Here is a 12500-nt window from a genome sequence, read left to right as displayed (position 1 = left end):
CAACTGTCGCTGTCAATCACAGAACGATGTGCGACGACGCTGATAGGCTCGTCAGTTTGGCGTACACAGCCAATATTGCAGAATGGGCGTTCAGGCCAGAATCACTCCTGAAATCAAATGGAAATGAGATTTCCGGAGGGAGGGTTTACCAGGCTAGGCTCCTTGGGGTTCCAGTATGGTTTAGTTCAATGATTCACAACCTTTGTTTTCATTTCAAGCACCCCCAGTTTGTTAAGTACGGAGCCCCTGAAGGGACATTAGTAGGTAGATTTATTTTAGGGGTAGGTTTATTCTGAAAAGCTGTGTGTCTTCTCACCAATTCAAGAAAGTTCAGAAATTGCTTCCCTTGACCACCAAATACTTTCCATATGGTCAACCTAATTAACCTGGGTCCATTCAATATTTTACCCAGAGGTTTAATTTTTGTGCCTATGACTTTTATTGTTGCGATATGCTTTTGTTGTTTATTTTCTTTGTTATATTGTCCATATTGTTTTGTTTTTGTTGTTTCAACTGTATGACACTGTATGTCTATTAATGTTTTATTTGTAATAGATGTGTATATATTCCACATTGATACAAATGTGTGTAAGATCCTGTGTCTAGGTGAGAGATGACCTTTGACACAATCTAAATGTCTGAATAGAAGAGCAGGGACAAAATAATAATAATAATAATAATAATAATAATAATAATAAGGGTAATAATAATAATAATAATAATAATAAGGGTAATGATAATAATAATAATAATAATAGTTTCTATGCAGGACCACATTGGAAAAATAAGTGTTTTCAGTAACTCTTAAGTGCTCTCCCCTATCAGTTTGTGTCATTCTTGTGCTTTAAAATTCATAATGAAAATGTAATCTAATAAATTGATCAGAATCACTTTCTTTTAGATGTTGACGTGATTTTGTTGACCCATTCAGAGCCGTTAGTGTACCTTCGGGGGGTTGGCCAGGTAAGGCTTCCCTCTGGGAGAGCGTTCCAGTCGGATCTCTGACCATGGAAGCTCCATCTTGTCACATATGAACCTCCTCATCAACAACCTGCCAGCCTGGAGGAGGTACAAACACAGGGACGCATTGGTCATGGGACGCGGTAACACGCCGTCCCACCACCTGTTGAGCAGGTTCACAGCACGCACATGCATCGATTAAAAATAACCCTTAATTCACACCTCAACAAATTTTACAAAGGCTGCCGACAGCATGAATTAACATTGGAATGAGCCTATCCCACGAGAGATATATTCCCCAATACAACACTGTACAAAAACCAAGGTTAAACGTCACGTTATATTTTGTTGGTGTGTTAGGGTGAGGATTGGGATCTTGAACCGGATAGGCTGCACCAGCACTCCTGTTTTCTGACCTAAAGAGGCGTGTTTAACATCTCCGGCGAGAGAATCCGTGTGATCCCATTGGTTCACCGATCTGTCCGTCAGCCCCCGCCCCGTCAACACAACATTACGAGCGACGCCCACTGCACTCTGGTTGGTTGGGGAAATGAAACACTTCCTATATCGGGTACACCGACGCACTGGTCCAGGCTTTTATTTTTTAGCTAAACTAAAAAATAAAAGCCTGGAGATCGAGGCTAGGAACCGGAGGAACCGGATCCAACATAGAGGAACCGGAATCGGTTCCATCACATTTGGAACCGTTAACACAGCCATTTTTATTTAATGTATTTCTTACACTGTCAGAACTGGTATGTGGACTTCAAGTCTGCTATACAATTACAAGACCATTGGTTATTTTATTTTATTTCAAGGACCATTATAACACTCAGAGTTACAGACCTATAAGGGTCCATTTGGAACCCCTTCAAGTAACCCAGAGGGTCCCTAGACCGCCCTTTGAGAAACACCACAATAATATGTATGCGATACTGTATGTATGGTTGAATTTGTCGTTATACAAAATGATAATGCCATGTATTATAATTTACTTACTTTACTTTAGTAAGTACTAATAAGTAGTAAGTAAGTACTACTTATAAGTAAGAACTAATTTACTTTAGTAAGGTATTGGCATCAAAATATACTTAAAGTAGCCTACCAAAAGTAAAAGTAGTCATTATAAAGAATGTCCCGTTTCACAAAGTTATCATTATATTCATTCTAGACATATGTCTAAAATGTATTTAAAATAGCCGATTTACAAGCTCACACTACGTTCCATTGCAACATGTTGTGAGATTGTAGATCGGCTATTTTCAAATGGCCGAAATGTATATAGGGCTGAAGTGGTTAACGCATGTTTTGTAATAATAATCAAAATCTACAAAGTAACTAATTTAGTAAACTACATTTGCATCTGATAAGTTAAAATTGGACATACTTTAGTAAAGTAAAAGTACCTAAAGGTTGTACTTAAGTACAGTACCGGAGTCAGTGGCGTGCACAGACATTTTGAGGGGCAGCTGCTCAAGTAAATTATACTTTTTTTTGTTTACTTGGTCTGCTCTTTTTTCCCTCTACACCTATACATCTACTACAAGCCCACAACGCCTCGCAGCGCAAGGCGTTGTGAGCTTGTAGATCTGCTATTTTTGGCAAAAGTTCTCCTCAGAAAAGGGATGCTAGGGTTCAAGTAGTTAATGTAAAAAAATATATATATATCACACAAAGATTTGGCGGACCCCCTGTAGTAACTCTGAGGACCCCCTAGGGGCCCCGGACCCCCTGTTGAAAAAAACTTTTTTTTATTTTTTTTTCAAAAGGGCACTTCTGGTCAAGAGGGCAAAGGGCAGGTTCTCTAGCACCACCTAGAGTCTATCTGTGCACGTCCCTGACCGGAGTACATGTACTTATAGTTACTTTCCACAGTTTGGTTTAGGTTCTGTGCAATAGTAGCCAAAGTTAGCCTAATTTTTTTTTGGGGGGGGGGGGTTCAACTTTATCCTAAAAAGTTGATCTGCGGTGCAAAGCACTGTGAGCTTGTAGATCTGCTCTTTTCCAATAGCTGAATAAACAGTGTTCAATTGGTTAATAATGTGGCGGCAGCGCTGCCTGGGCGCCATCTAGTGGTGTTCAGAACGTTCTGCACCTGGTCTGGAAGAAGCTTAGCTCTGTTCCAGAATGAGTTCTCCTTAACACTATGTTACTTTAGAGCAGGGGTCTTCAACGTTTTCAGGCCAAGGACCCCCTAGCTGAGAGAGAGATGAAGTAGATCGGCTATTTTTTGTAGATCGGCTATTTTTGGCTAAAGATCCTCAGAAAAAAGGGATGCTAAGGTTCAAGTGGTTAAGGTAAAAAAAAAATAATCATATCACACAAAGATTTGGCGGACCCCCTGTAGTGACTCTGAGGACCCCCTGTTGAAGACCCCTGGTTTAGAGCCTTTGTCCGCACACCCCCGGTAACGCATAAAACATATCATTGATTAAAATTGATTAGTTCGATTAACTGTTGAACTGCTAGAGTAGAATGAGTCCTGCCTGAAACACTTCCAGTGTTAAAAATAGCTCAGTGTCCTGCTGCCCTCACTGTAGTATTTCAGCTGAGACATCGAGTCTTTCACCCGGCTCTGTGGCTTAGTTGGTTAAAGCGCCTGCCTAGTAAGCAGGAGATCCAGAGTTCGAATCTCTGCAGAGCCTTTTCTCTCATACCCACAAATAGAGTTTAGGTCTAATCTGAAATCACATTCCTTGTGCTGCATTTCATAATTATGCTGAAACAAGATGAGTGACATGTGGCGCTGTGGTTTAGTTGGTTAAAGCGCCTGCTTTAGTAAAAAAAAGAAAAAATCCATAGTAACATAGCGTTCCTTCTGACGCTATGGACCAGAGCTAGTCTGGAAGAAGCTCATTCTCTGACTGCGTTTGGATTCAGAAACACATCATCTCACTGCAGTAACATGAGACAAGAAATCCAGATGATTTGTACTTAAAACACTTATTTCCAAAGTGATCCTCGGCGAAAAACATGTCCCAGTCTGGTATGTATCTTTTATAACCGGTCCGAGCGCGCTCACGTTTCATGCGGGGAATTAGCTCAAATGGTAGAGCGCTCGCTTAGCATGCGAGAGGTAGCGGGATCGATGCCCGCATTCTCCAAATATATTTTTATTTTGTATTGAAAGTAGCCAGTTTGCACATCTATAGTATCTTTGATACATTTATTTTTTATTTAAAGTAGTCAATTTGCACATGCATTTCTCTTTGTCGTACATGTTGTATATAAACTGTTATTATAATCACACTCACCATGGCTGATTTGGCGTCCTTTGCGAACACGAACTGTCCGATCCTGTCCTTCTCTTCGGGCTGGACGCAGCGAGCCGCCCGCAGCCATTCAGCCCTGGTGGGCTTCCAGGAGCCGCAGCGAAACGCCCACCGCACAGACCCCATCACTGCAGACCCCCTAAACAACCACACAGACCCTAGCTGTAGAATACAACTCTCGTAGACGTATTTATGATTCTGACGTTTTCAATCTACGAGAGTTGTAGGGTTCACCCCCCATGGAGACAGGGACTTTCTGCACTATGCCCCGTAGACACTCCAAACATGTACAAATTGAAAGTAAAGGTGCTTACCCCCACACCCCAAATGTTAACTGTCTCTAAGCAGTAGTAGTTTAATGTAATAATCCATATCTTTCAATAAAGAAGTGTTTTAATGCCGTCAGTGGCCGATTCTGTCGGAAGTTCCCGATGGGCGGTAGTGACGGGTAGTGACGGGGCGCATCCGGTGAAACCCAGAATTACACTAAATGTAAACAGGAAGTAAACGAGGGTGAAAAAATGGCGTTCGGCCACAGACGGCATTAAAACACTTATTTATTGAAAGATATGGATTATTACATTAAACTACTATCACGTAGAGACAGTTAACATTTGGGGCGTGGGGGTAAGCATCTTTATTTTCAATATGTACATGTTTGGAGTGTCTACGGGGCATAGTGCTGAAAGTCCCTGTGTCCATGGGGGGTGAACCCTACAACTCTCGTAGATTGAAAACGTCAGAATCATAAATACGTCTACGAGAAAAAAAATCATTTGAAAATAGCAGATCTAAGCTCACAATCTGTCGCATATGTTTTGTAATAATAATCAAAATCTACAAAGTAACAAGTAACTGAAGTTTTCAAATAATTGTAGTGGAGTAAAAGTACAATATTTACCTCTGAGATGTAGTGGAGTAGAAGTAAAAGAGCAAATTGGAAATACTCCAGTAAAGGAAAAAAAGACCTCAGAATTGTACTTGAGTACAATACTTGAGTAATGTACTTAGTTACTTTACACTGACTGCAGACCCCCTAAATCCCCTCTAACTGTCATTTAAATACCTTTACTGTCATTTCAAGAGACAACAATCAAGAAGACAATACTGTTGTCAACACTCAATCTCTATAAAGCAGTGGTTCTCAATGTGGGGGGGGGGGGTCCCCAGTCCAAAATAAGGACCCTTACAGGTTTGTAAGTGTTCAAATAAAACAAAGATGTTGTCACTTAAAATCACTTTCATCCTGATTTAACCGACACAATCCACAACTTCGGCGCAGATTCAAACTACAGACATGGTGGACGGATCTAGGAAGACATACACGTTTAATTGGAAGCTCTTTACGCCTGTAAAGCAGCGTGTGGAAACATAGTGAAAGCTTCAACGCCGTGGATAGTGTTTATATTGTTGCAAGCACGTGTCCGGAAGACTTCCCAGGCAACCCTCGTCCAGCGTTGCCCGGTTTTGCGAGAGAAGTAAGCAGCCAGGTCTATGAAAGCAAGCCCAAACGAAACGACTTTATAGGCCAGGGGTCTTCAACGTTTTCAGGCCAAGGAGGACCCCCTAGCTGAGAGAGAGAGATGAAGCAGGGACCCCCTCTATATTGTATACAATTGTGTTTCAGATAAACTTTTGCTGCTCTTTTTTCCCTCTACACGCCTATAACTCCAAAAATAGCCGATCTACAAGCTCAGTTCTCCTGCTCAGAAAAGGGATACTAGGATTCAAGTGGTTAATGTAGAAAAAAATAATCATATCACACAAAGATTTGGAGGACCCCCTAGGGGTCCCGGACCCCCTGTTGAAGAGCCCTGTTATAGGCCACATGAGCACTATCAGTAGGCCCTACCATTTGGTGAATATGTGTTAAACATTCTAAACAACACAAACGTATGGGACTCCCTGGCACAAAACATTTTCAGATGGGGGTTTACAGACAAATAAAATACATTAACTTTCATGTCCATGACATGAAAATATATGAGAACCACTTGTTAAAATAATGAAAACATTGTGAAACAAGCCCAAATAAGCAACTATAGTTTAGAAAATATTTACAAGCAACTTTACAGAAAAATAAACCCAAAGTTGCTTATAATAAGTGAACATGGCAACACCACGGCCCTGGATTGTCCAATGGGAGCAGGTTTTACAGTGTCTCATTAACATGATGTAGACTTGGATTGATTCACTTTGCAAGCTGAATATCCGGTCTAGAACCGGATACGAAAACAGTCTGAGTTCGTGCATGAATGTGTGTGGAAATGACCGGATACAGTAGGCGGACTCTAGACCAGACGTGAATACTGAGCAGTAAATAGAAACCTGTCTTTTTACTGGTATACTGTGGGGAGCCTGGTGACGAAAGGTTTAACATGCAATGATGTTTTTATTCAGAAGAAGTACTCGGATGTTTTACTCAAGTAAAGTAGAATTACCACAACGTAAACATATTCTGTCATGAATAAAAAAGGGCCTACATGCAAAAGTTAGTTATTTTTGAGTAAAATAAAAAAGTATGGTATCAAAATATACTACAGAACCAAAAGTAAAAGGACTCTTTATGTAGAATAATGTCATAAGTTTTTCAATATTTATAAAACAAAATAGCATATTTTCAAGTTTGCAAAACATTGCAATGTGAGCTTGTAGACAGTTTGTAGATGATTAATAATGATTTTCAATTCAAAAATGATAATTAAAACAAATACAGGACCCCAAACAAGCCATATAGTGCTTTCTTGGGTTTAATCCTTTTATCCTTTTGTATAGAACTGTATACTTTCTGTGCTTTTTTTGCAAACTGTTAATAGAGTATTCAATCAATCAATCGATCATTCAATCAAAATGATAAAAGGTATGGAACACTTTGGGGGGGGGGGGGGGGGGGGGGCAGAGCACGTTGCGAACTGGTTGTTTAGCAATTCTATCAAATAGCCGACATATGACATGGGATTGGGGACCAAATGTTCACCCAAACCACAGCTGGTTCTCAATGTGGGGTCCAGGGACCCCCAGGAGTCCTTGAGGGGTTTCCAGGAGGTTTCCAGCTACAGTAAATGATTGATAGTTACCAAAATAAGATCCACAATTAATGAACACATAGACCAATTATTTGTTTACTAACATTGAGCCTGGACGCACAGGTGATTGTTTCACGCAATCAATTCCCAACCTGTTTCGGGGTGCACTGGTTTCAGCACACCCCAACCCCCTCTTGTGTGTGTTGGCTAGTGAGACGCGTCCTAACGAGACCTGATATAATGGGTTTCGTTGCGCGCATACTGGCTGCACGCAGCCAGTATGACGTCGTCTGTTAAGGGGTCTATAGGATTGTAGATTGGGGTCTGAGAGACAAAAATCATGAAATGGGGGCAATAATGAAATGCATATCAAACATAGATATTAAAAAGGTTTAGTATCACTGAAACAAATAATGAAAATACATTGTGATGGCTCTACTCCATGAATAGAATTCCTGAATAGTATTCCACTGTTGTACTGACTCTACTGTTTCAGGGTGCCAGTAAGATGCCAGTAGGGTGCCACTGCCAGCTGGGTGCCAGGGTTCCAGCGGTGCCTTCTTCAACTGTGAATGTTTGCTGGCCAGAAAATCCACCTGCTACAAGGAGGGACACCATCACACAACGTGAGCTACTCTAACCACAGTTGGTTAAAGCAAACCATGAGAAGACGATGTGGGGAAAATAGGACTGTGGTACTGGACAGTGTCCTATACAGCAGTGGTTCTCCCAAATTGATACGTATTAGGCTGCAGACCTAACCGCTTTGTGCCAGGGACCCCTATCAGAGAAGTTTTGTGTTGTTAGATTAGATTACGTACAGACAATTGTCTAACTAACAGTGGAAACAATGCAAACTAGAAAAAGTGCTCCTCGGAGCAGAGGTCTCCGCCAGGTCAGGTAGGTTATTGTGGCCTCCTGGTGGCGCTATAATAGGTCAATGTGAAAAGGGTGCCATTTATTCTTAGGTCGTTCACAGCAATCGGACACTGCATTCATGATTTGAGGCATTTTGTTCCAAAAATGCATTTTTCTAAATTAGACCTGCTGGTGGCGCTATAACAGGCCAATGTGAAAAGGGTGGCATTTCTTCCTTGGCCTGGTGGGAATGTATTTGTGAAATGTCACGGAAATCGCAAGCTGCGTTCATGATTTGAGGCATTTTGTTCAAAACGGACCAATCCTGCAAATTTTGGAAGAAAACCTTAGCCAATGAGGATGGAATATGGGAAATCGGACAGATCCGTGTTGATCACATGACTATAGAGATACTGTGTACCGATTTGCATGACGTTTGGATAAAATCTGTAGGAGTAAAAAAATGGGTTTACAGGCCCATGTGAAAAATTCAGAGGTTCTGAATTGGCAACCAGGGAGTGTGTGTGCACAGTTTCGCAGCGACCGGGCCAACGGTGCCAGAGATTAGCTGCTAACACACAGACAGGACACACACAAGGACACACACACACACACACGCACGGACGGGCGGGCGGAGGATAAAACATACTCTCTCGCCAGCCTTCGGCCTGGCGGAGACAAAAATGCAAAAAATGCTGAAATAGTCGTTATTATACATTCTCTCAATGAGTTAACTTCCAGATGGTGAAATAATAGTGAAATTAAACTGTTCCTTATTTAGTATGGGAACCCCCCCAAGGACCCTTGGGGTTCCCCGGATCCCACTTTGAGAAGCACTGCTACACTCGGTCATATGACTTGACGCAGCCATTCTAGAAGTTAATCTATGGCACAAGTTGGACACAGGACAAGTTGTTATTGGTACCTTGTTATCACGGTGTGAAAGGCTCTGCAGAATCACGTCTGTATGCAGCCCGCGCCTCTCGAAATGAAAAGCACCTGAAGGACATTTGCTGACGTTTCTTTGCTCATATGAACTCTTCTGCAGTACAGGCTTAACGGAATGGCTTTAGGTGTTGAAGCACAGGGCATCAACCTGGGGGGGTGCACCAAACGGCGGGAGAAAGTGAAAGAAGACTCAACTATCGCCAAAAAGCGCTGAAATTTAGAAGCACTGAAACGGGTCGTAGCACCAAGCACCACGAAGGGTTAATCCGGCCCTGCTCTTCTGAGCCATGCAGCCGGTAAAAGACTAATCGTTGAGAATTTCTTTTAAGTTACCTTCCCACAGGATCCATTGAGCCACAAACTGCCTTTGCCACACATCACTGACTAGGGCTGCAAATATTGATTATCTTCTTAGCGATGATTCTATCGATTGCTTTTTAGATCAATCTAATAATCTTATTAAGAAGCTTATTATTAACAGATGGGAGCCTAAAGGTCAGTTACTAGTTACTAGTCACTAGTCACTTTGCGTATAGTCAAAATGACAAAAATGTGTCGTCACGTACCTCTGGAGAAATGAATGGTCACAGCTTCACCACAAAATGTTGTGTATCCTACTCTCTGATTGGTTGGGAAGAGTGAGACAAGGAGTACTTTCACTTCCTTGCTTACATTTTGTGGGATTTTGGATTTTGGTTCCATTTCTACAGTACACTCTCAGGGTTAAATTTAACACTGAGGATGTTACAGTGTAGAATGGGGTCCCAGAGATAAATGTTGTATCAAATGAGGGTCTGTGGTGTGTGGTCTAATGCATATCAAACTGTGGGTCCTTGAAATGAAAAGGGGTTGAGAATTACTCCCTAGGCTTGTTATGGAGCTACATGGGAATCTAGACAGCTACCTGTTGTTCCTCCGTCTGTCTCTTCTCTGTGTCTCCTCACGGTGCCCAGATGCTCTTGGACTAACAAGACTTCACAGAACCTCTGTTCTGTTGGACCGAGGACCAGGGCAGCTGTTCTAGAACCCCCTGCCACACATCCTCTCTCCACTAACCCTTCACAGTACTTCTGGTTTTCATCTATCAATTCCTTCCCTTCCACTTGTTCTGCTTTTCTGTTACTCTCTGCCTCGTCTGCTTCTACCTCCTAACTGCTGCTCTGTAACTACAGTGTTAGAGAGACACAGACACTGATATGAGAGATCCACAAGAGAACAGACATATTGTTCTCCTCACAGTATTCTGTTCCACATTCTCATTTGTTAAAAAAAAGAAGCAGGGGGGAATTTTCTTAACCACTTAAGCTCTATGGTATATATGTATACACTTCGTACAACAAATGGTGAAAAAGTAGATGCACATGCTCACAACACACTCAGTTTACACACACATTTGCACCCAAAGGACTGCAATGAAAATAGGCTCCGGAGCGTTTTGGATATCATCCGTTTGACAGATATCCTCTATTTGTGTACAAAAAAAAACATAAATCAATCAAAAAAGTCCTCTTCCCTACCTTTATCCTGCAATAAATCCAGGAAATATCACAGACTGTAGACTACACATTAAGTGCAATCACATATTGACACAGTCATGCATAAACAAATCTGTCAAATCATGCAGCACACAACTACGATGCATTAAGCATGGCAATGAAAACCAGCTGGAGTTGGCAAAATTAATTGTATTGTATTGTACCCTATACTTAGTTGGTTGACTGGGGTCCCCCAAGGGTCTAAACTAGGCACCCTGCTTTTTACACCAAATCCTCACCAAAAAGAGTTGATCTACAAGCTTGAGAAAATAGCTTGTAGATCAGCTATTTCCAGCAGATGTTTCTTTGAATGTTCGCCCAGTATGACAAGGCCAGAATAGGGACACTAGGGTTCATGTGGTTAATGATGTCTTGCACTTGATTCATGACATCAGAACAGAACACAGCCACCAATGAGCTCCTCTCCTCTCCTCTCCTCTCCTCTCCTCTCCTCAAAAGTATTGGTATCAAAATGTACTTAAAGTACCAAAAATAGAAAGTACTCATTGTGCAGAATGTCCCATTTCACAAGTTCAAAATGTATAAAAATCTTTTGAAAATAGCAGATCTACAAGCTCACAATGCTTCGCATCGCGACGCATTGTGAGCTTATAGATCGTCTATTTTCAAATGGCAGAAATATATATATAGGGCTGAAGTGGTTAATGTATGTTTATCTAAATCTGCAAAGTAACTAGTAAATAAAGCTGTCAAATAATTGTAGTGGAGTAAAAGTTTAATATTTGCCTCTGAGATGTAGTGGAGTAGAAGTAAAAGTATTGAAAATGGGAAATACTCCAGTAAAGTAAAAAGTGTACTTAAGTACAGTACTTAAGTAAATGTACTTAGTTACTTTACACCACTGCTCAGAGGGTGCTGACGTGCAGCATGCTACCATTTTGTGCTGTGGCTCCTTCACTCAGATCAACAGATATACTGAGCTGAATGCACTGCAGCTCTCTGAACAAAAATGCCAATATGCCACCTCTTTTTCTTTTCGTTAAAGTAGCATGGTTTTGAGACTATTATTCTGTTATTCATATATGCTTTTTATTTCATTCTATTGAATTAAAGGACAACTTTAGTTTTTTACAACCAAGGTTTATATTTTAGCTTGTAATTAAAGTAAATAAAAGATGAGTGTTATTTTTATTTATTTTTTCATTTACTGCTTTCTATAGTTTTAGCAATTTTTGTGATATTTTTTTACAGTGGGCGGGGGCATTCTGTCCGGTGGCTAAATATGCCTTTTTTTCCACAATAAAAAAGGTCCTGTGGTCTTTAATGGCCAGATGTGAGTTATTGGGGGCTAGATGAGCTACTGTAAATAATAATAAAGAAAACACAGGGTTATTGTGTTAAAAAAAACATATTTAGCCACCGGACAGAATGCCCCCGCCCACTGTAAAAAAAGATCACGAAAATTGCTAAAACTAAAGAAAGCAGTACATTTTAAAATTTTAACACTCATCTTTTATTTACTTTAATTACAATCTAAAACATAAACCTTGGTTGTAAAAAAACAAAGTTGTCCTTTAAGCCTACGATTTCTTAGAGAGTCATTTTTTTTTTTTTTACATAGCTGTTCTATTCATTCACAACAGTCACACTTTAAATGAATACATAAGATTTATAAAGCACCGTAAGCTTTTGGTATATCTCGAAGAGGCCGGGCTGAAAATGAAATGGTCCCCCCACCCACTCCCAGTTCTCCTTCTCAAACATCGGATCCACGGACCACGTCACCCCCTTTTCAACCTATCTTCATATAATTGCTTCTCACTATAATAATGCTCACAAAATGGCATCCATTTCGGTCTACTCTGTGAATTGCTTGGGATATTTCACTCAAATCTGGGCTTCACCCAGTTCTACACTCGAGTTTCAGCTGCTTGGGGTTG

General features: G+C 40.9%; 1 protein-coding gene across 1 annotated transcript in view; it reads right to left on the bottom strand.

Moving 5' to 3' along the window:
- aasdhppt (aminoadipate-semialdehyde dehydrogenase-phosphopantetheinyl transferase) overlaps positions 1-5164 on the bottom strand; it is a 24727-nt gene extending 19563 nt beyond the window's left edge. Inside the window, exons 1-3 of the mRNA XM_084065525.1 lie at positions 5134-5164; positions 4215-4371; positions 946-1059 (exon numbers count right to left, since the gene is read on the bottom strand). Coding sequence (XP_083921651.1) covers positions 946-1059; positions 4215-4358 — 258 coding nt within the window. The 5' untranslated portion in view covers positions 4359-4371; positions 5134-5164. The remainder of the gene's footprint in view (positions 1-945; positions 1060-4214; positions 4372-5133) is intronic.
- Positions 5165-12500: the final 7336 nt, after the last annotated feature.

This window comes from Gymnoscopelus microlampas (assembly GCF_963454915.1).
Source record: "Gymnoscopelus microlampas genome assembly, chromosome: 8".
NCBI classification, from domain to species: Eukaryota; Metazoa; Chordata; class Actinopteri; order Myctophiformes; family Myctophidae; genus Gymnoscopelus; species Gymnoscopelus microlampas.
The sequence above is the reverse complement of the archived record's forward strand: the minus strand, read 5'-3'. Positions and strand labels throughout refer to the sequence as shown.